Here is a 22,817-nt window from a genome sequence, read left to right as displayed (position 1 = left end):
TGTTAAAATCCCTTTCACATGGAGTGGACTCTGTCAAGCAGATCTGCCTGCTCAGCGGGGGATCTGTCTGCTGATTCCAGCTGAGCAGGCGGAAGACAGGTCCACATCCTCTCCGCTGATGCAGAGTGGACACAGAAACAGCCCACTTTTCTCTAAGGGGTGGTCGGATATAAATGGACCACCCTGTCTATTTCCATCGGATTCCATCCAATCCGATCTGTTAGATGGATGGGGTATGGAATCCCTATCTGTCTGTTTTTAGTGGACTGGACTGGATCGGGATGCAGGCGGACACATGTCCATTTACATCAGCCTCTCCATAGAGAACAATGGGTGGTCTGATTGGGCCCGCCTGAAAAATGGACAGGCAGACCCGATCAGTTTGCTTGTGTGAAAGAGGCCTAAGGCCTTGTTCACACAGGGCATACACAGCGTACCTTTACAGGGATGCACAAGTGTTCTGTGCATCTCTGTGCAGGCAGTCCCTTGATGTAATTTGGGATGTAGCAACTGCACGAACTGAGCCGTTGCTCCCAATTTTATATCCATGTAGGTCCGGATGCATGTCCCTGAGCTCGCACTGTCTGCGTTTAGGGTGGTGTACCCACACGGATGTCAGTTTGGAAACAGCAGCTATGCCTGTGCAGTCGTTACATCCCAATTTACATAAATGGGATTGGCTGTTCGGGGGTGCACAGAGCACCTGTGCATCCCTGTGTGGGTAAATATGACCCTCCATGGGTGTACACTTTAGATGCTTTAGTAGTAATTTAGCAGGAATTTTGTAAGTTACGTTGTGTTTATGTGCACTATTAATTATATTAGTGTATGTAGCCCAAAAAATCAGTAGCACTTTTTTTTATTCTACAGGCCATGTGCTTTCAGAAAATGTATGGTTTGGGGGTCTTTTACAAATTCTGAAAGCTGTAAGTGAAAAAGGATAACCTCCAAGTTTTAAAAGAAATTTTTTGCGTACATCTGATTTTCACTATTTCTCAAATAGGCACAATTTAAAATTTACAAATATTGGTTATTTATTAACTCGATACAGATTAAGCTTTTATATTTTAGTAGGAATTTAGCAGGAATTTTGTAAAAGTTGCTGTGTTTATATCTGCTAAAAATGATTTTAGAGAATTTTTCGTGAATATATTGTTTGATAAACACTTGCGCAAATATCGTGGGGTCTTAAAAATCACTAGCACCTTACTTTTATTCTACTGGTCCTATGCTTTCAGAAAATTATATGGTTTGGGGGTGTCTTTAACAAACTCTGTAAGGGAACAATGAAAACCTTCAGATTTTTAGAGAAATGTGGTTATTTAAATTTTTGCGAACGTTCCATTTTCACCATTTTGCAAAAAGGCGTAATTTTTTTATATATATATATGTGTGTGTGTGTGTGTGTGTGTGTGTGTGTGTGTATGTGTGTATATATATATATGTATATGAATTTTGTAAAATGTACTGTACAAGGAGAGGCAGGGAGTAGGGAGCAGCCGCAGTTAGCTGCTTCTGTCAGCGGGTGTCCCAACCCACCACACACAAAGGGAAACAAGGGGGGACTATTGCGGTACTGAGGGTAATCAGGAATTTGATAGAAAAAAATGAAAAATAATATAATAAAATTTACATTTTAATGGACAACAATGTTAAAAATTATTACAGTGTCGCATACAGTCGTAATTCATAGCAAGAGCAATCAATACAACCATACGAATTACACCCAATAGTAGATAATAACAAGGGGTACATATATGACTTAGTTTCTCGACCGGTTTCGCGGTATTCACCGCTTCCTCAGGAGAGTACAGTCTAGAATGTAACATGAAAAACATATAATAAATACAAACAGATCTACAGATACATGAAAAATTCTTAATATGATTGCAGCAAAGTCATAATACATAAAACATTTACATACAAATTAGATACAAAAAGGGCAGGCTCACCCGTTCAGACATTCTCTGTGGGAATGTGTAGCCCCATATAATTCCCCCCGCGGCGAACACAGGGGATAGCAAACAGCCTCTGGTAAGTAAAATATTTGAATCATTGATTTATATAAATCACTAAACCACAAGATAAAAGAAAAGTGGAATATAGGGGTGCCAGTGAGGTAGCTAAGATTTAAAACCAGTGTGCAGGAGCAAAGGTGATGAGGGGGGGGAAGGGGGAAGGGAAGGGAGGGAAGGAGGGAGGGAAAGAAGGGGAGAGGGGGGAAGAAAGGGGGAGGGAAGGGGGGCAGGGGGGGGGAGGGCAGGGGGGGGAAAGGGGGAGGGAAGGGGAAGGAAGGGGGGGGGGGAGGGGAGGGAAAAAAAAAAAAGAAGGGGGGAAGAAGGGACACGGAGGAGGAAGAACAGGGGAGGGGGGGGGAGAAAGGGGGGGGTGGGGGTCAGATAAATCAGCGGGACCAAATGCTTTCAATAGTGTGGAAAGCAGGTCAACCTTGCAAGAAAATGCACACAGGTGTTAGGAGCTAACACTTACCCCTACAGCATTAGTCAGTTGAACAGCAAATGGATTAGAATGAAGGAGGACAGGATAATGCGGATTAAATAATATAAAGAGGTTGAAACAAGCCAAGCGCTTATTGGGTTAACAAGGAGAGCCCACCAGGGCTGGAGCCATTAATGTATACTGAAGAGTGGTCAACTGCAGCAGCTGTAATTAAAGTTAATGGAAATTAACATCCATGATAGTACACAGAGATTTGCCCACAAATGAAAAAGGTAACACACTAAAGTCAGCATTACCAGACCATAGAAGGTGAAATTGATAGTGTATCAAGCAGTATCAAATTAGGGGATATTAATCCTAAATGAAAAAGATTAAAATATCCAGTAACAATAGATAGGTCTGAATTGACACTGTAGGCAACCCTGCACAGGGGGATAACAGTAAATAAAACTAATACTAATATGGACCAAAGGAGAAGCATACAAGAGGAAAGCCAGCTAGGAATAGGGAAAGGGAACCAGGAGGGGGGAAGGGGAGAGCGAGACTTACCCAGAATGGTGGGCTTCAGCTGGCGTGGCATCGGGAGGCTGTAGGCTCACACAGCGGCCGCGTCCGGCCGCTATAAGAGCACCCCAACCCGGAAGACAAGGACGGCGTAGCGGAGGCGGTCCCTGACGTCACCGGGTCTGCTCGCCCGCACTGCGCAGGTGCACGGTGTGTGCTACTGCGCAAGCGCGCGCTCCTGTCAAAGGGAATCGGATTCCCAAACAAGGAGACGCAAGCAGCCAGGAGGCTGCCAGGGCGAGCATGTGTCCGCTGCGTAGAAGAAGAAATGAGACAAACACAGCCCACAAAGTCCGATAACGGGGGGAGGAGCCTGACCTTGAACAGCAATCTAAATAACAAAGCAAAATGAAATACATTAAAAGGAAAAACACATGTGATACATTGATGGTGAAAATGTAAAGGTGTCAGTCACCCACAACTTAAGGAATAGACCTCAGACAGATAGGGCCAAATAACTGATGCTAGAACCTGAGGTGACAGATTAGAAGGAAAAGGGGAAGGAAAGAGAGGGGGGGGAGGGGGGGAAAAGGAAGGGGGGGGGAGGGGGGGAAAAGGAAGGGGGGGGGAGGGGAAGGGAAAGAGGGAGGGGGAAAAAAGGGGGGAGGGGGGGAAGGAAAAAAAGGGGGGGGGGGAATGTGTAGGGGGGAGGGGGGGGGGAAAGGGAGGAAGAAGGGAGAGGGTTGAGGGGGGGGAAAGACGGGAAGGGGAAAAAAGGGGAAGGGTAAATGATGACGAGGGAGGGGGGGGGGGAGGGAAGGAGTGTGGGACAGGATCTCATAAGAAGGCCCTATAGGACACTGACTCATTTAAGCTGGGCGGAGTGGTGGCGTTGAGTCGCTCGATCCAGAGGGACTCCCTCTGGAGTATCGAGCGGTCCCAATCGCCACCCCTGGGATTGGGTTGGACCACCTCTAATACCAGAAACTTGGCCACGGAGTTGTCAAATCTATGATAAAGGCCGATGTGTCGGCCGATGGTAGTGAGTTTGCCATTTTCTGAGTCATAGAGGTGGTCACCGATACTCTGCCTAAGTTCCCGAATAGTTTTGCCCACATAGAAGGCTTTGCACACACACTTCATAAGGTAGATGACCCCTTTTGTAGCACAATTAGCAAAAGTCCGTGGAACCAAAATTTCCCCATTGGGTAAGACTACCGATCTGCTTTCGAAGACCCATGGGCACCGGGGACATTCCCCACATTGAAATGTGCCATTGGGGCCACTCCTCACAGGTTTAGTGGGATTGTAATGGCTGGCGGTTAGTCTATCGCGTAGTGATCGAGCCCTACGGAAGACCACCTCCGGTCTCTGTCTGACATATTTAGTGAGTGTATGATGTTCGGTCAAGAGATGCCAATGTTTGGCTAAGATATTATGGAGCACGTTGTGGTGTGCAGAATAGGTAGTAATAAATCGTACAGTCTCTGTCGGGGTAGGCGGTTTCCTATCTTTGAAGAGGAGAGAGGTTCGTGAACGTGACAAGGATTTGTTATATGCTTTGCGCAGGGTAGTCGAGGAGTAGCCTCGTAGTAGAAGACGGTCGCGTAGTGCTCTGGCCTGGCGTTTGAAGTCGCTGTCGTGTGTGCAATTCCTGCGTAGTCGCAGGTATTGGGCATAAGGTATGCTCTGTACCAGGGAGTTTGGGTGAGCACTTGTAGCAAACAATAAAGTGTTCCCTGCGGTGGGTTTTCTGTAAAGGTCAGTTCCTAAGGTCCCATCCGGTTGTTTGATGATTAATAGATCTAAAAAGGGGATTTGTTCGGTCTCAATTTTGAAGGTAAATTTGAGATTTAAATCGTTGCTGCCAAGTTGACGTAGAAATTGTAGAAGTTTGTCCCTGGTACCCGACCAGACCATAAACAGGTCATCAATGAAGCGATACCATAACAAGATATCGTTTAGAAACTCCGTGTATTGGTCATAAGCATAAATCTGTCGCTCCCAGCCACCTAGATATAAGTTTGCATATGCTGGGGCACACGACGTCCCCATTGCGACACCCTGTATTTGTAAAAATAGTTGATCATTAAAAGTAAAATAGTTCTTGGTTAGAATAAAGTACAGTAGTGTCAGTACAAACTGATTAAGGGGCCAGGTCCTTGTGTCTTGTTCAGCTAAGAAGGATCCAGCCATCCGTACGCCCTGCTCGTGGGGGATACTGGAGTAAAGAGCCTCAATATCAACAGCCACGAGCAGGGCGTCCGGAGGGATCTGGATACCTTCAAGATGTTGCAACAGGTCGGTAGTGTCTCTAATATAGGACGGGAGACTACGGACATGGGGCATTAAAAAAGCGTCAACAAATTTGCTCGCATTGTCTGTTAGAGAGCCTATCCCCGAAACTATAGGTCTTCCAGGAGGGCAGTGTATATCTTTATGAGTCTTGGGTAAGGAGTAAAAGGTAGGGGTACGGGGAAATTTGGGGACCAAGAACTCCATGGTATCTTTGTCTATGAGGCCTGAAAAATAGGCCTCAGTGCAAAGAGCCTGGAGTTCCTGTGCAAAGGAAGATACGTGTGTGGTGGAGATGGGTCTATACCAGTGTTTGTTGTTAAGAATGGCGAAGCACATAGATTGGTATTGATAATTGGTCATAAGGACAATATTCCCACCTTTGTCTGATTGCTTAATCACGATATCGGGACGTTGCTGCAAAGACCGAAGAGCTCGAATTTGACTGGGGTCCAGGTTTGGAGAAAATTCGGGCCATTTTTGTTTCTTAAGGTCACTGATTGTGGCTCGCAGGAAACCCCAGATCTCAGGGCAGGTATTCAGATCGGGGAACCTGCGGGATCGTAGACGGAAGGGTTTAGGTAGGGGTGTTTGTCTGAGGGCGATCGATGGATCAGACCTATTGGATGCAGAAGAGGCAGGTACAAGTGTCCCTGCTGAAGATTCGTTTAAGGAGGAGTAAACAGGGTCCTCGCCATCCTGTGAGGCTGGGGGATCTCCAGTATCGCCCTCGTCGAACAGGAGCATCAGGTCGCGGAGCGCCCTGAATTCCTCCATAGAGAAACCTTTGGTACGCTCAGCGAGCTCACGCTCCAGTCCCGAGTTGATGCGATCCTTGTCATAGATGAATCTAAAGGTTAAATTACGTGCAAACAAATACAAGTCCTTAATTGTTTCAGTGACCCTAAGTGCATCAAGAGGACAGAAACCCAGACCCAATTGTAGTACCGAGATTTGCTCGCTATTGAGTGTGTATGGAGTAAGGTTAATAACGTTACGATCCATATAATGTGCAGGGGGAGAGTTTATTGGGATGGTGGAGGTTTGAGAACGTAGGCATCTAGGTTGCTCTGTTGTTTTTTGAGGTCTAAAAAAATAGCATCCTCATTAATTTTCGTGTATTTATTGGTCATTAAACCAGAATTTAGAATTTTTGGAATTGTGCCGTGCAATGTGGAGTGACCAGTTGCCCCTTCCAAGGGGGTATTGGTATCATGTGTGGTTTGTGTAGGTGGTACCTGAGTAAGTCTGGGACCTTTGGGGCCTTTTTTCTCTTTTTTGGGGTTTGTGGGTGGGGTGTTACCCCCGAAGCGAAGTCTCTTACGTGAAGCATTAAGTGCAGATGAAGTGTTGGGTTGGGTGGTGTTTAAAGAAGATACCGTGGAGGAAAGTGATGAGTCTGATTCAATATCAGTCGTGAAATTTCTATTGTTAGTGCGAGGGGGGCCTCGTCTACCTCGGCCTCTCCCAGGCCAACGGTAGGCCAGGCCCTCAGTGAAGGCAGCTTTATCCTTTCCAAATTTAATCTGTTTCTTGACAATAATATCCTTATTCATAATTTCCAAGCGTTCCCTCAGTTCTTTCCACTTGGTTTTGAAAATCATATTATCGGTCAAATGGGAGTATTCGGTATTGAGTCGCTCGATATCGTTATCAAGAAGGGTCATGTCAAGGGTATATTGAGTAATAAGTAAACCGATTAGTTCAAGGCTATTTTTAGTTAGAATATCTTCCCAGGTTTTCTTAAAGTCCACTGAGGGATCCTTAAGAGTAGGGAAGATCTGGCCTCTCAACCCCAAAGGGCAAACTCTTTCGCTAACGTATAATTTAAAATATTCAATGTGCCAATGTAAGTGGGACTTACGTTTAAGGAGTTTAAACATTCGCGCAAAAAACGTTGAAATGTCGTCATCAGTTTTATGTTCATTCAGACAAGTTTTTTTCAGGTTGGACATAAAGCCCGTCCAGTCTGTGCCTAGAACATCCATATTGTACCAAGCTATCGGCGGCGACCCCTAAAGTGTGTTGTACTGACACAATACAAGAACTATAAAGTACAGTTAATAGCAATGTCAAAGGAGTGTATAAAGGCGCTATTGCTGGGGACGTTTCAATGAGTGTTGCTGTTCACTCACAGGTCCGAAAAAGTTCTGGGTGTGTTATCCACCCTATGTATACAATAAGGAAGAGCACCTACATTGAAATAAATAAATTACCAAGTAAGAGTACCATCATCCCAAATGTCTAATACAAGGAGAGTTAGCTGCTTCTGTCAGCGGGTGTCCCAACCCACCACACACAAAGGGAAACAAGGGGGGACTATTGCGGTACTGAGGGTATTCAGGAATTTGATAGAAAAAAATGAAAAATAATATAATAAAATTTACATTTTAATGGACAACAATGTTAAAAATTATTACAGTGTCGCATACAGTCGTAATTCATAGCAAGAGCAATCAATACAACCATACGAATTACACCCAATAGTAGATAATAACAAGGGGTACATATATGACTTAGTTTCTCGACCGGTTTCGCGGTATTCACCGCTTCCTCAGGAGAGACATTTGGGATGATGGTACTCTTACTTGGTAATTTATTTATTTCAATGTAGGTGCTCTTCCTTATTGTAAAGTGTACTGTGTTTTTATCTGCTAATAATGATTTTAGTGTATTTTTTATGAAAATATTGTTTTGATAAACATTTTGCCCTAAAAAATCAGTAGCACCTTATTTGAATTCTACTGGTCATGTGCTTTCAGAAAATATATGGTTTTGGGGGGTCTTTAACAAACTCTGAAAGCTTTAAAGGAAAAATAAAAAAACAATGAAAAAATTGCAAAAATGGCCTGGCCATCTGAGTGTAAAAATGGAGCATGGGGCCTGGCAGCGAAAGGTTTAAAGGCAAAAGATATAAAAAAGAAATTTTGAGAAAAAAAAAAGTGACACTTTTCCTAGACCAGGAGTGAGGACACAATGTCGCTCTGGTCTTCCAAGGCCATAAAGCCAATCAGAGACTATCTAGTCTTACATTGCCTCTGTGATCAGCCAGCCGCACCGTTGTAGTGTTTCTCGGGCGCGCTGGTAATAGCGGTAAGCCCAAGAAGCACCGGCGAGTGGCAGGGGGGTAGTCCCCTCTTGCCGCTTCAGAAAGCATTCCAGTGGCTAATGAGCCGCTCGTACTGCTTTCACAAAAAAGCCAGCAACAGGCTTAAAAAGATACTGGGGTTATGACTGATGGCTTCAGCCATGACCCAGGTATACCACTTGCAAGCTGCAACATATATATACATATTGCGGTCGTCAAGTGGTTAAGATCCAATAGCTCATGCACTTTTTAGTCTAGGGCAGGTATTTGCAATTAGTGGACCTCCAGCTGTTGCAGAACTACAAGTCCCATGAGGCATAGCAAGACTCTGACAGCTACAAGCATGACACCCAGAGGCAGAGGCATGATGGGATTGTAGTTTTGCAACAGCTGGAAGTCCGCTATTTACATATCCCTGGTCTAGGGCTATGAGCAGCTGAGCATTGCAGTGTGAACAGGCACAATTGCAAATGTTGGGTTTCTGCATGTTAAATGTAGTAAGGTGTAGGGAAACACTACAAAACACGAAGGTGTGAGGGATTAAAGCGGAGTTCCACCCAAAAATGGAACTTCCGCTTTAAGGGAGGTGACCCCCTGACATGCCACATTTGCCATGTCATTTTTTGGGGGGGGCGGTATCCTCTTTCTAGATGGTCCCAGCTCCCGCTTCCTCCGGGCGCACTGCGGCACCGGAAGGGAGATCACCGCCTCTCTCTCGGCAATCATCTGGGACACGTCACAAGTCCCAGATGATTGCCTGGCCAGTCACGGCGCGTGGCCTGGCTCAGCATGTGCAGTGGTGGTTTGGCATGCGCAGTGGTTGCCCGGCTGTGAAGCCACAGCCGGGTGCCTACACTTACAATGCCGAAGCCGCAGAGAGGAGGGGGAGACTAGTGGGGCTTCGCTCCCCCGCATCGCTGGACCCTGGGACAGGTAAGTATCTGATTTATTAAAAGTCAACAGCTGCAGTATTTGTAGATGCTGACTATTAATTTTTTTTTTTTTTGTTTTTTAGCAGAACTTTTTTTTTTTCCTTAAATTCTCAATTTAAAAAATGCAGTAGCCAAAAAGCCGTACAAATGATGGCAACATGCACCGTATAATCAGACACATACAGGCCACTGTTGGGCAGTGATAGAATCCACTCAACGTAGGATAGAACAATGCCAGAGGTAATGGACAGAACTGCTGGAAAACAAGATTGCACTTTAGGAAACTAACAGGTCCTGGACAGGACTCTGCATTTTACTTATAATGAAGATTGAGGAGGACTGAAAAAAAGGAAGGGGGTGGGTAGAGCTGGGGCAATGTTTTTTTAGTTTTAATATTTCCCATGTTTATAACTACTGGAACATGCTTACTGACAAACACACATTGGTGTGGCAACCACTAGGTGTATAACATGTTTTTATTAACTAAAGGATTGATAGTTACTGCAAAAATAAAGTTCTTGCCTTATGATCTTTAACCAGCAAACCAGACCACCTTTTTTTATGTCCTTTTTTTTGGATTTTTCTTTTAAACTGCCATTTACATTAAACAAAACAAAAAACACAAGTGTAGGCTAATAATGTTTAGACTGTCATGTGTTACCCAGAAAACAAAGCATTAGTCAGGGACTCAAGTGCTTTAAAATAAAAAAGGACTCCAAGTATTTAGTATTCAGAGAAATTATTCTATGGAAATTGCTACAATCTAACTACAAGATGAGACATTAATCTGTATAGAACTATCTGACTCCAGAAATCTTGTGACAGTGCAGATGTAACAAGACTGTTATTCAGTGACCTTTCTGGCCTTTGTAAAGAAAAAATGAAGGGGAAGCAGCGGATGGAAACATTCTCTAAAATTGGGCTGTGAAGTTTGTATGCACTGCCCACTGTTAAACAGATTACCTCTAATGAAGTGTCTAATGCTCAGGGCTCGTCAGCCTAATCAACAGCGGCAGATTTACCCCATCTCACAGAGCAAACCCGTGGCCCTCTGGCCTTGGACAGCCACTCTGGTCCTCTCTCTCAGGGAGGCGCCTGGCCCTAACCAAGCCAGACAGTGTGTGATCTGACATGCAAATATAGGTCATTGCATATGTAAATGTGTGATTACAAACTCGCATGCCAAAATACATTAGCCAGAATTTGGACTCAGCATGCGGCTGTCACTGTGTCTTAGAGACTCACGCTAATCTTTGTCAAGTTCAACTGCGTTCTCAAAGTGGGGGAAAGAGCCATGAATTGTCTAATCATGTTTGTATTAATTTACTGCATATGTCTGTGGTTGCTTGACAGATTTACTATAGGCCTTTGTATATAGTCAAAAGAAGATATAGATATATATATATATATATATATATATATATATATATATATTTTAGAGCTGCACGATTCTGGCCAAAATGAGAATCACAATTTTTTTGCTTAGACGATAGATCGCGATTCTCGCGGCGTAACATCATCTTTCACATTAAAACAAAAAATTTTGCTAACTTTTGTTTTGTTTTTTTTTTTATTTATTGAAGTGCATTTTTTCCCAAAAAAATTGCATTTGAAAGACAGCTGGGCAAATACAGTGTGACATAAAATATTGCAGCAATTGCCATTTTATTCCGTAGGGTCTCTGCTAAAATTATATATATAATATAATGTTTGGGGGTTCCAAGTAATTTTTTAGCAAAAAATATTGATTTTAACTTGAGAAAGAAGTGTCTGAAAAAGATTTAGACTTTAAGTGGTTAAACTTCCTGCATTTACACATTGTTTAAAACTTGGCAGATTGCCCAGGTTATTTGTTTACACAGAGAAGTTTATCCCTTTGATCTAAGAAGGAAGTTAGTTACAATGTTTCCAGTTCTAAACTTGGCAGAGTGCTGTAATGCTTTCTTTTGACCCTGAGTGAGCAGATAATCTCTCCACTTGTTTATATAAACTCAGCAGGACAGATCGTCAGAGGGGGTGAATCGAGATCACAATTTTTTCACGATTAATTGTGCAGCTCTAATTAAAATATATATGTGTGTGTGTGTGTATGTATGTATGTATGTGTATATATATATATATATATATATATATATATATACACACACACACTTTTTTTTTTTTGCTTTATGGCTCAAACAGATGTTGGCAATTTCAACAATACATTATACATAGATTTTTATTTCTTTTTTTGAGTTACCGTTTGAGGTTTTAACAGGTGTCAGTTGGGTGTCCCATGCAACATTTATCAAGTGGAGTTCAGCGATAGTGCCCTTAGATAAATACATTTGGGATTTTCTGAGTCAGACATAAAGGTTAAAGATTTTTGAACTCCAGAATGTCACATACACCTCCACAGGATAGCCTGTGTAGCACAAAAAAAGGTGACTACTTTATTTTGCTTTTGAAGGAAAGAATACTGTTGGTGAGGTCATAGCAATAACCTGTCAAGACTCACTGATAAGCGTAGATTTCTCTCTAGAAGATTGCTAAAAAGCTCATGTTTCTATGCAGGCTAGTGTACTGTACGTTTCATCATTCTAGCATGAAAAGACAGCTTTTAAGGAAACAATTAAAAATCCCTATATGGTTTAAAGCGGTATTAAACACAAAACAAAAATTATTTTGCAGCTTACCATTTTCTGCATTTGGTAGCTGAATGTTTGTTTTTTTTTATTTATTTTTTTAATTTTTTTAGCCCCCCCTATTTTTAACGGTTGATCTAGTCAGTAAAGCCTAGTACACACCGACCGTCATTTGGGTCGTGTGTACTGCAGTCGGTCGGACAGAAGCCTACTGTTCGACCAGCTTTTATCAAAGGGGCATGACCGAAAAAAGGTCTGCCGATTTGGTTCACAATCAGCGCTCTCAGCCAATGGCTGAGATCACTGACCAGTACGTTCTGGCAGGGGTGGCCTGAACGCAATAAAACAGCAGGGGAAATCGCTGTATGAACATTGAATAATTAGTGCAGCGGCTCCTCCTGAGCTGTCGGTGTTTTTTTTGTTTTGTTTTTGTTTTTTTATTCAACCCAGCAGGGCTGGGTAATAGTGTGCAATAGCCTGTAGTCTGTTATTATTTAACCACTTGGCGTCTGCACTATAGCCGAATGACGGCCACAGCGCGGACCTGAATTTCCGGGAGGCCGCCATATGACATTCTCCCCTTTGCACGTGCGCCGTGATCACCGAGTCACTGAGACTTGGTGATCGCAGATCCGAGTAAGGGGCCGGTCCCGGCCCCTTACCACATGATCAGCTGTCAGCCAATGACAGCTGATCACATGATGTAAACAAAAGCTTGGTAATCTCTTTTTTTTTTTTCTCCTCATGCCTCATCTGCCTCATTTGTGCCCACCAAGTACCTCCTGCTAGTGCCACCTGCCAGTGCCACCTATCAATGTCCATGAGTGCCACCTATCAATGCCCACCAGTGGTGCCAATCAGTGCCACCTAGCAGTGCTGCCTATCAGTGTAACCAACCAGTGCTGATCAGTGCCCATCACTGCCACCTATCGGTGCCCCTCAGTGCCGCCTCATCAGCGTACATCAATGAAGGAGAAAAATTACCTGTTTGCAAAATTTTATAACAAAATATAAAAATTTTTTTTAAAAAATTGTCTTTTTAAACAATTTTTTAACAAAAAATAAAAACCGCAGAGGTGATCAAATACCTCCAAAAGAGAGCTCTATTTGTGGGGGAAAAAATGATAAAAATGTAATTTGGGTACAGAGTTGTATGACCGCGCAATTGTCATTCAAAGTGCATCAGCGCTGAAAGCTGAAAATTGGTCTGGACAGAAGGGGGGTTAAGTGCCCAGTAAGCAAGCAGTTAAAGACCTTTAACAGACCAAGCTATCCTGCAAAGGTTGCAATTAGAGGGCTGAGACAAACCATTTAACAGGGGTGCTTGCAATGGTCAACTTTTATTCATTTATGTAAAACCTTTATCGCAAAAAAAAAAATAGAAGGTGCTGTAACTGCTTAAAAGAAATTAGCAGGCGTTGGACTTTAATTTGTTAGTCAAGTCCATCTAAATCTGCTAGTGCATCTAAGGCAACCCTCTCCCCAGTTAGACAATGCTGCTGTCCAAAGGTCTCTCTGTTGCTTCTTCATCCAGTGTGGTGACACACTAACACATTGTGTCACTGGGTATCTCAACTAATGAAAATAATGACAAAAAAGCCTAAAAAAACGAATGCAGCCACCACATTTAGGGATTGGTAAACTGCAAAGTATTTAATGTTGTAATTTTTTTTTTTAATTTAAAGTGCTTTTTTGTTGATGGTGTAACCTGAAAAATACAATTAACAGAGAAAGGAACACTACATCATGGGCTAGTGTTGTATATCATATTTCATATTGAAGGGAGTACTTGGTAGTTTTTGCTGCTGCTACTTTTGCCTTCTCCTTGCAAACAGTGAGCTTGTTGCTTGCTGTTTGCATGTAGTGTAAAATTTTGAAAAAAATAAAACCTGCCAACTACTACACAGATCCAGTTTTAGCTGAATGGACTGCTGTCTGTAGCTATTGGTTCTTTGCACCCTTTCAGTAACTGCCATGGGATTGTTGGTTCCATGTGTCCAATGTAGATTTAATTGTCTATCTTTCAACTCACTGTACTTTATCTGGCTGATGCTGTTCAAGCATTGCAGCAGTCAGTTACTCCCATGTCTTCTTCATGATCTTTTTTCTGGTTAGTCAGCTTTCTAGCCCCTAGAGCTTACAGCAAGTTCCTGTTAAACTTTTCTTACCCTGCAACCTTATCAACTAGTTCTCGATTTTAGCTGATACTGTGGTTTGCCTCAACTGGGAATGTTTCCTTACAGCTTGTTATAGAACTTTGTTGTGAGAAGAGAACAAATATCATACGGCAGGCAGGTAGAGGTAACGGTGTAGCACTAGTCCATTCAGTTTAACCTGGAGCTGTGTAGCAGTTGGTAATCCGCTCACCTGAAATTTACTTCAGCTAAATAGATGGTTCAACTGTCCCAGCCACTGTAACATTTCAGACCTTTTTCTTTTTACCTAGAGGCATATTTTTTTTTTTTTTACCACACCTATTCATTGATATTTTTTGTTTAGTATGTCAGTAGATTGACAATCTTGATTTTCATTTAAAGTTTTTGAACTTATTTCATTTATAAAGCAGCAAATTACTGAATCACAACATATTTGTCAATGAACACACACTGTAGTTGTAAAAGGCATTCAGTGGATTAAGCCCTATGCGTGCTGCACATCTGAATTTCCCATACATCCTTGGGAAATCCAGGTCTCAGTAATATATTTTAACTGCCTGTCCTGCTTTCATTGGAAAAGGTGAATTATCAGCAATTTTTCATTTATTCTTGGTAAAGAAATACTGTGCTTCCTCCTTTGCACTTGCCACCACCCACTGCATGTTTAATGCCCTGCTAATGAGTTTTTTTAAAAGTTAAATTCCAGTTTGTGTTTGCCTTTTTCCATCCAGCAAAGATTCACATTATAAATCAAGGCCTCATAAAAGTGCATAGATTTGTTTGCTTTTATAAATATGTCTCTTTCTGATTTTTTTTTTTTTTTTAATTTTCAAATTTTTCATTTGTTTAGAAGCCACTACGACCAGACATGGGGTATAATACACTGGCCAATTTCCAGATTGAGAAGAAAATTGGCAGGGGCCAGTTCAGTGAAGTATACAGAGCCAGATGCCTTTTGGATGGAGTACCTGTTGCTTTAAAAAAAGTTCAGGTAATTTGAATTTTTTGGTATTTTAAAGCAATATTGCAAATATTTCAAAAGACTTAGAAAAAAAAAAAAATCCTAGCCTATGCTATTCTGTGCTTTCAGATATGAAAGGTCATCGCAAAAGATGTTTGTTGGGTATTGGGGCAGCTTAGCTAATCCAACCTGACAGGATCGATCATGCAATCAGTTTAAAAAAATGTATCAAGTTGTAAAGCAAAAACCATACCTCAGTGACCTCCCTTCTGTTAAAGGGATAGTTGGGTGCATTATCAGTATTTTGTTGTTTTGTGCTGTTATTAAAGCAGAGCCCCATCCAAGAACCTAGAAGTCAGAAATGAATGTCCTTTTGCAGCACTGCTCACCTTCACTCGAGCGCTGCCATCTACAGTACACATTTTCTACCATTAGATGTCCTTAGCCTGACAGCCAGAACTATTCGGCCCACTTTCTCTAAGTACAGTTTTTTTATGGACCTCCCAACCTGCGACTGGACTGTGAAAGGTAAGAACAGCAATGCCGCTAGCTCCCTAGCTTTCTTTTTATAAGCATGCCTTTTGTCAGAACTTATTGCCTCCTTGTGCTGTTTTTTCCTCTTACACTCCAGGCCTACTATAGAGGACCTGCAAAAGGCAATACCTATCCAGTTTAAGTGCCTACACTGCTTGGGAGAGTTGTAACCCCCTTTTTTAGTTTTTTTTTTCTGTTCAAGATTTCCCTTCACTGTCCCATAGCCAAAACAGGAAGATTAGAAATCCCTCAAAGTGAGAGAGCCACCCGGGTCACCAAAATTTGTGTCCCTGCTGGAAGATTTCCCTTCTGTTCCTGCTCTGGTGAGAACCCAAAATTTGGGATTTTCTTTCACTGTCACTCTCGGTGATGATCTCCAGAACAAGTAGAGAGGGTAAATCTCCCTAATGGGGGCTACAGACATCAGTGAAATAATGACATGGGGTGTGATCCCCCTGTGCTCTATCCAGAACTAAATAAAAGTATACCAAAGTGGATGTAAACCCGATTCATGAATTTTTGACCTGGGTACATATATCTGTAGTGTTTACTTATCTCTCTCCAAAGCCTTAAGTCCCGTGTCTTTCTGCTGCTTCGTTCCTCTGTTATCAGCATAATAACTCCAGACAAGTTCTCCAACACGGGAGATAAAAACAGCTGAAAATTTCTGTCAGGGAAGTTGCTATAAATAGATTAGCAGAGAGCTGGTCTATTCAAAGCACAGCTCTGCATGTTTCTTTCTTCCTCTGCCTATGTGGAGGGGGGTGTATGCCAAGACTCCCCTCCCACTGCTGAAAGAGGAAGTAGAAATTCTAACGCGATGTTCATTTTCTAAAGAATATAGAAAGCTGAAGACAGTAGATATGCATGTAAAACTTATGTAGGGAGATAGGTTTAATCTCGGTGTATCACCTGAGGCCGTTCACTTCACTGGGTATAGGAGAGGGTTTACATCCACTGTACAGCACAGGACACAGGCAAGAGAATTTTTGTATTCTGTATGTATTCTGCTCCTCCCACATATGCAGACCGGCGCAGGCAAGGAACATTTGCTTTCTGATTTGCTGAGAAGCAGAATGAAGGGGTACCTGGATAGGAGGAGTGCCATTTACCTGAACCAATCCCCCCCTCCCCTGCAGCTGAAAGAAGGCATCTCCTCCCCCCTCACTGTCCTTATCAGCTATGTAACCAAAAACTGTTGCGCTGATTAAAACCTTAAGGGCACCTATGTAGGTATCTAAAAACAATAGTATGTACTATTAATTTAGTACGAAGTGTAAAAAGATTACACAAGATATTACAAAAAAACTTGTAAGTAAGTGTCAAAAGTAACAAATGATATATACAAATAAACACTTGTAACTGTTTAGAAAGTAACATATAGTATGTATAAAAAAAAATTAAACACCAAGTCCACACTGAAGTGTACAAATTAGCACCCCGTGCAAAGTGACCTTAACAGGCCATCCATGTGAATCCGTTAATACACCTGTGACTCCCTTCAACGCACCACACAGCTGTCTTTCAGCTGCTGCAGGTAAAAATGGGATCAGTTCCAGTAAAGGTTGTCAACACCTCTGCCTCCATCCAGTTTCTCCTTCCTTCTCCACGTAGTGAGTAATGAACCACATGTAATACACCATTTATTGATAGTTTTCCATGATGTGGGTTCAGTGACTCTTTAAATTCCATATCTTGGAGTAGAGTACAGTACAGGACACAAGCCATTCTCCCTTCCATTTCTAGGTTATTCTGCATTGTATGCTACAAAACTGAGGGCTCATGAAGTGGGGTAGAGTTATAGGGTAGTTGCTCAGGGAGTGTGTCCTGTAAAGCTTTTCCAGTGTCCAATCACCTGAAGCTTCCCGCCTTTCGAAACGAGTGAAGCAGATGTGCCGTGGTCCCCATTTACCCTTACATGTTATGTCCGTGCTCTTTCGCAGATTGGTGAGTAATGGACCTGTTTCTTTTTGAAATCTTCCGTGTGTTTGTAGTAGCTCCAATATACAGCGGGTAACATAAGTATTGAAAATTTTCCCCACATGTCAGTAACAACCCATGCAATCCATATATACAAAGAAACCAAAACAAATAAGTTTAGAAAATAAGTTAATGTGTTATAAAATGGAATGACACAGGGAAAAACTATTGAACACATGAAGAAAGGGAAGTGCAAAAAGGCATGGAAAGCCAAGACACCAGCTGAAATCCATCAGTAATTAGAAAGCAATCCTGCCCCTTGTCAGTGCAAATTAATAACAGCTTGTTCAGTCTCAACTGATGGCCTATAAAAAGGTGTCTCATTACCAAGGTATCACACAAGAAACATTCCATTATGAGTAAGAGCGAATAGCTCTCTCAAGACCTTTGCAAACTTATTGTTGCAAAACATACTGATGGCATTGGTTACAGAAGGATTTCTATAATTCTGAAAGTTTCAGTGAGCACTCTTGGGGCCATAACTCGGAAGTTGAAAGAACATCATTTCACCATAAACCAGCCAGGACTAGGTGCTCCTTGCAAAATTTCTGATAGAGAAGTCAAAAGAATTATCAGAAGAGTTGTCTAAGAGCCAGGGGGTACTTTTGGAGAGCTTCAGAAAGACCTGGAATTAGCAGGTATTACAAATGTTTCAAAGAAAACAAGAAGTAATGCACTCAACCAAAACTATCATCTACACAGATCACTCCAGGTAAACAGCGGCGCTAAAGTGCTTAATTAAATACACAATTGGAATACACCAAAAATTGGACAGTGCATGCTATGAATACACAATAGCAATGTGACTCAAACATAAAGTGATTACATAGAATCACCCAAGTGAGAACAATCATGCAAATATTTTTTTTTTTTTTTTTTTTATATGAAAAATGTGATCTGAAACAAGTCCATATAACTGTATGTCCTCAAAGATTGTAGAGTTCTTCACACCACACCACTAATGCGCCAAACACCTCTTCCCCATTAGAATTGAACTCACTGGATCTAATTGCCTCACATTCTCATGTTTGGCAATAAGGCAGTTGTAACAACACCGGGTTAATGCATCCGATATAATGTAATCATCCTCCTCAGATATAGACCAACTCGAAATGCAGATGTAAACAGACACGTAGATCAATGGAGATCACTGCCCTTCCCAAAAGCAAGATGATTGCAGCTAGTTGGCGCATGGCTTTTTCACTCAAAGTACCCAACTGCCATCACCACACAAGACTCCATTGCTGAAGAAAAAGCAGGTTTAAGTTTTGTTTAAAGTTTGCTACACAACATTTAGACAAGCCTGTGAAATACTGGGAGAATATAGTCTGGTCAGATGAGTCTCTTGGATGCCATAATACGCACCATATCTGGAGGTCAAATGGCACGGCACATCACCCCAAAAACACCATACCAACAGTGAAGTTTGGAGCTGGGCACATCATGGGGTTTGGGCTGTTTTTCAGCATACGGTACTGGCAAACTTATTTTCATTGAAGGAAGGATGAATGGGAAAAATGTACCAAGACATTCTTGATAAAAATATGCTGCCATCTACCAGGATGATTAAGATGAAATGAGGGTGGACTATGAGCAAGACTATGATCCCAAACACAAAGCCAATGAAACTATCGGTTTTAAAGAGACAAAAAAGCTGCTTGAATGGCGCAGCCAATCACCTGACTTGAATCCAATAGAAAATCTATGGAAAGAACTTAAGATCAAAGTTCATAGAAGAGGCCCACGGAACCTTCAAGATTTAACCACTTGCCAACCGCCTAATGACGATATACATCGGCAGAATGGCACAGGCAGGCAGAATCACGTACATATATGTGATCTGCCTCCCGCGGGCGGGGGGTCCGATTGGACCCCCGCCCGATGCCCGAGGTGGTCGGCTTGTGACTGGGAGCGATGAGGAGAGGGGGAGACCATCCGTTCGTGGCCCCCCCCTCACGATCGCTCCCAGCCAATGAGAATCTTCCTTTGCTGCTGTATGCTAAACAGCAGCAAAGGAAATGATGTCATCTCTCCTCGGCTCGGTATTTTCCGTTTCGGCGCTGAGGAGAGAAGACATCACTGTGAGTGTAAAATGCACACACAGTCAGTAGAACATGCCAGGCACACATTACACCCCTGATCACCCCCCCCCCCCCCCATCACACTGACACCAAGCAGTTTTTTTTTTTTTTTTTTTTATTACTGCATGGTGTCAGTTTGTGACAGTGTGGTAGGGCAGTTAGTGTTGCCCCCTTTAGGTCTAGGATACCTCCCTAACCCCCCTAATAAAGTTTTAACCCCTTGATCACCCCCCGTCATCAGTGTCGCTAAGTGATCATTTTTCTGATCGCTGTATTAGTGTCGCTGGTGACGCTAGTTAGGGAGCTAAATATTTAGGTTCGCCGTCAGCGTTTTATAGCGTCAGGGACCCCCATATAGTATCTAATAAATGTTTTAACCCCTTGATTGCCCCCTAGTTAACCCTTTCACCACTGATAACTGTTACGGGTGACGCTGGTTAGTTTGTTTATTTTTTATAGTGTCAGGGCACCCGTCGTTTATTACCGAATAAAGGTTTAGCCCCCTGATCACCCGGCGGTGATATGCGTTGCCCCAGGCAGCGTCAGATTAGCGCCAGTACCGCTAACACCCACGCACGCAGCATACGCCTCCCTTAGTGGTATAGTATCTGAACGGATCAATATCTGATCCAATCAGATCTATACTAGCGTCCCCAGCAGTTTAGGGTTCCCAAAAACGCAGTGTTAGCGGGATCAGCCCAGATACCTGCTAGCACCTGCGTTTTGCCCCTCCGCCCAGCCCAGCCCACTCAAGTGCAGTATCGATCGATCACTGTCACTTACAAAACACTAAACGCATAACTGCAGAGTCAGGCCTGATCCCTGCGATCGCTAACAGTTTTTTTGGTAGCGTTTTGGTGAACTGGCAAGCACCAGCGGCCTAGTACACCCCAGTCGTAGTCAAACCAGCACTGCAGTAACACTTGGTGACGTGGCGAGTCCCATAAGTGCAATTCAAGCTGGTGAGGTGGCAAGCACAAGTAGTGTCCCGCTGCCACCAAGAAGACGAACACAGGCCCGTCGTGCCCATAATGCCCTTCCTGTTGCATTCGCCAATCCTAATTGGGAACCCACCACTTCTGCAGCACCCGTACTTCCCCCATTCACATCCCCAACCAAATGCAGTGGGCTGCATGAGAGGCATTTTTATGTCCTCCCGAGTACCCCTACCAAACGAACCCCCCCCCCCCCCCCCAAAAAAGATGCGTCTGCGCGGATATAGGCGTGACACCCACTATTATTGTCCCTCCTGTCCTGACAATCCTGGTCTTTGCATTGGTGAATGTTTTGAACGCTACCATACACTAGTTGAGTATTAGCGTAGGGTACAGCATTGCACAGACTAGGCACACTTTCACAGGGTCTCCCAAGATGCCATCGCATTTTGAGAGACCCAAACCTGGAACCGGTTACAGTTATAAAAGTTAGTTACAAAAAAATTGTAAAAAAAAAAACAAAACACAAACAAAAATATAAAATAAAAAAAATAGTTGTCGTTTTATTGTTCTCTCTCTCTCTCTCTCTCTCTCCCTCTCTCTTTTCTCTCTCTATTGTTCTGCTCTTTTTTACTGTATTCTATTGTGCAATGTTTTATTGTTATTATGTTTTATCATGTTTGTTTGCTTTTCAGGTATGCAATTTTTTATACTTTACCGTTTACTGTGCTTTATTGTTAACCATTTTTTTGTCTTCAGGTACGCCATTCACGACTTTGAGTGGTTATACCAGAATGATGCCTGCAGGTTTAGGTATCATCTTGGTATCATTCTTTTCAGCCAGCGGTCGGCTTTCATGTAAAAGCAATCCTAGTGGCTAATTAGCTTCTAGACTGCTTTTACAAGCAGTGGGAGGGAATTCCCCCCCTCCCCCACCGTCTTTTCCGTGTTTTTCTCTGGCTCTCCTGTCTCAACAGGGAACCTGAGAATGCAGCCGGTGATTCAGCCAGCTGACCATAGAGCTGATCAGAGACCAGAGTGGCTCCAAACATCTCTATGGCCTAAGAAACCGGAAGCTACGAGCATTTTATTACTTAGATTTTGCCGGATGTAAACAGCGCCATTGGGAAATTGGGGAAGCATTTTATCACACCAATCTTGGTGTGGTCAGATGCTTTGAGGGCAGAGGAGAAATCTAGGGTCTAATAGACCCCAATTTTTTCAAAAAAGAGTACCTGTCACTACCTATTGCTATCATAGGGGATATTTACATTCCCTGAGATAACAATAAAAATGATTTAAAAAAAAAAAAAAATGAAAGGAACAGTTTAAAAATAAGATAAAAAAGCAAAAAAAAAGCACCTCTGTCCCCCCCTGCTCTCGCGCTAAGGCGAACACAAGCGTCGGTCTGGCGTCAAATGTAAACAGCAATTGCACCATGCATGTGAGGTATCACCGCGAAGGTCAGATCGAGGGCAGTAATTTTAGCAGTAGACCTCCTCTATAAATCTAAAGTGGTAACCTGTAAAGGCTTTTAAAAATGTATTTATTTTGTTGCCACTGCACGTTTGTGCACAATTTTAAAGCATGTCATGTTTGGTATCCATGTACTCGGCCTAAGATCATCTTTTTTATTTCATCAAACATTTGGGCAATATAGTGTGTTTTAGTGCATTAAAATTTTAAAAATGTGTTTTTTACCCAAAAAATGCATTTGAAAAATCGCTGCGCAAATACTGTGTGAAAAAAAAAATGAAACACCCACCATTTTAATCTGTAGGGCATTTGCTTTAAAAAAATATATAATGTTTGGGGGTTCAAAGTAATTTTCTTGCAAAAAAAAATAATTTTTTCATGTAAACAAAAAGTGTCAGAAAGGGCTTTGTCTTCAAGTGGTTAGAAGAGTGGGTGATGTGTGACATAAGCTTCTAAATGTTGTGCATAAAATGCCAGGACAGTTCAAAACCCCCCCCAAATGACCCCATTTTGGAAAGTAGACACCCCAAGCTATTTGCTGAGAGGCATGTCGAGTCCATGGAATATTTTATATTGTGACACAAGTTGCGGGAAAGAGACAAATTTTTTTTTTTTTGCACAAAGTTGTCACTAAATGATATATTGCTCAAACATGCCATGGGAATATGTGAAATTACACCCCAAAATAAATTCTGTTGCTTCTCCTGAGTACGGGGATACCACATGTGTGAGACTTTTTTGGAGCCTAGCCTCGTACGGGACCCCGAAACCAAGCACCGCCTTCAAGCTTT

The 22,817-nt window shown here is 42.5% G+C and overlaps 1 protein-coding gene across 1 annotated transcript in view; it reads left to right on the top strand.

The window, feature by feature from the left end:
- Positions 1 to 22,817, top strand: part of NEK7 (NIMA related kinase 7) — a 242,607-nt gene that overhangs the window by 63,273 nt on the left and 156,517 nt on the right. Inside the window, exon 3 of the mRNA XM_073592966.1 lies at positions 14,910 to 15,050. Within this exon, the coding sequence (XP_073449067.1) occupies positions 14,928 to 15,050 (123 nt within the window). The 5' untranslated portion in view covers positions 14,910 to 14,927. The remainder of the gene's footprint in view (positions 1 to 14,909; positions 15,051 to 22,817) is intronic.

The sequence above is a fragment of the Aquarana catesbeiana genome, linkage group LG07, assembly GCF_042186555.1.
Source record: "Aquarana catesbeiana isolate 2022-GZ linkage group LG07, ASM4218655v1, whole genome shotgun sequence".
NCBI lineage: Eukaryota > Metazoa > Chordata > Amphibia > Anura > Ranidae > Aquarana > Aquarana catesbeiana.
The sequence above is the reverse complement of the archived record's forward strand: the minus strand, read 5'-3'. Positions and strand labels throughout refer to the sequence as shown.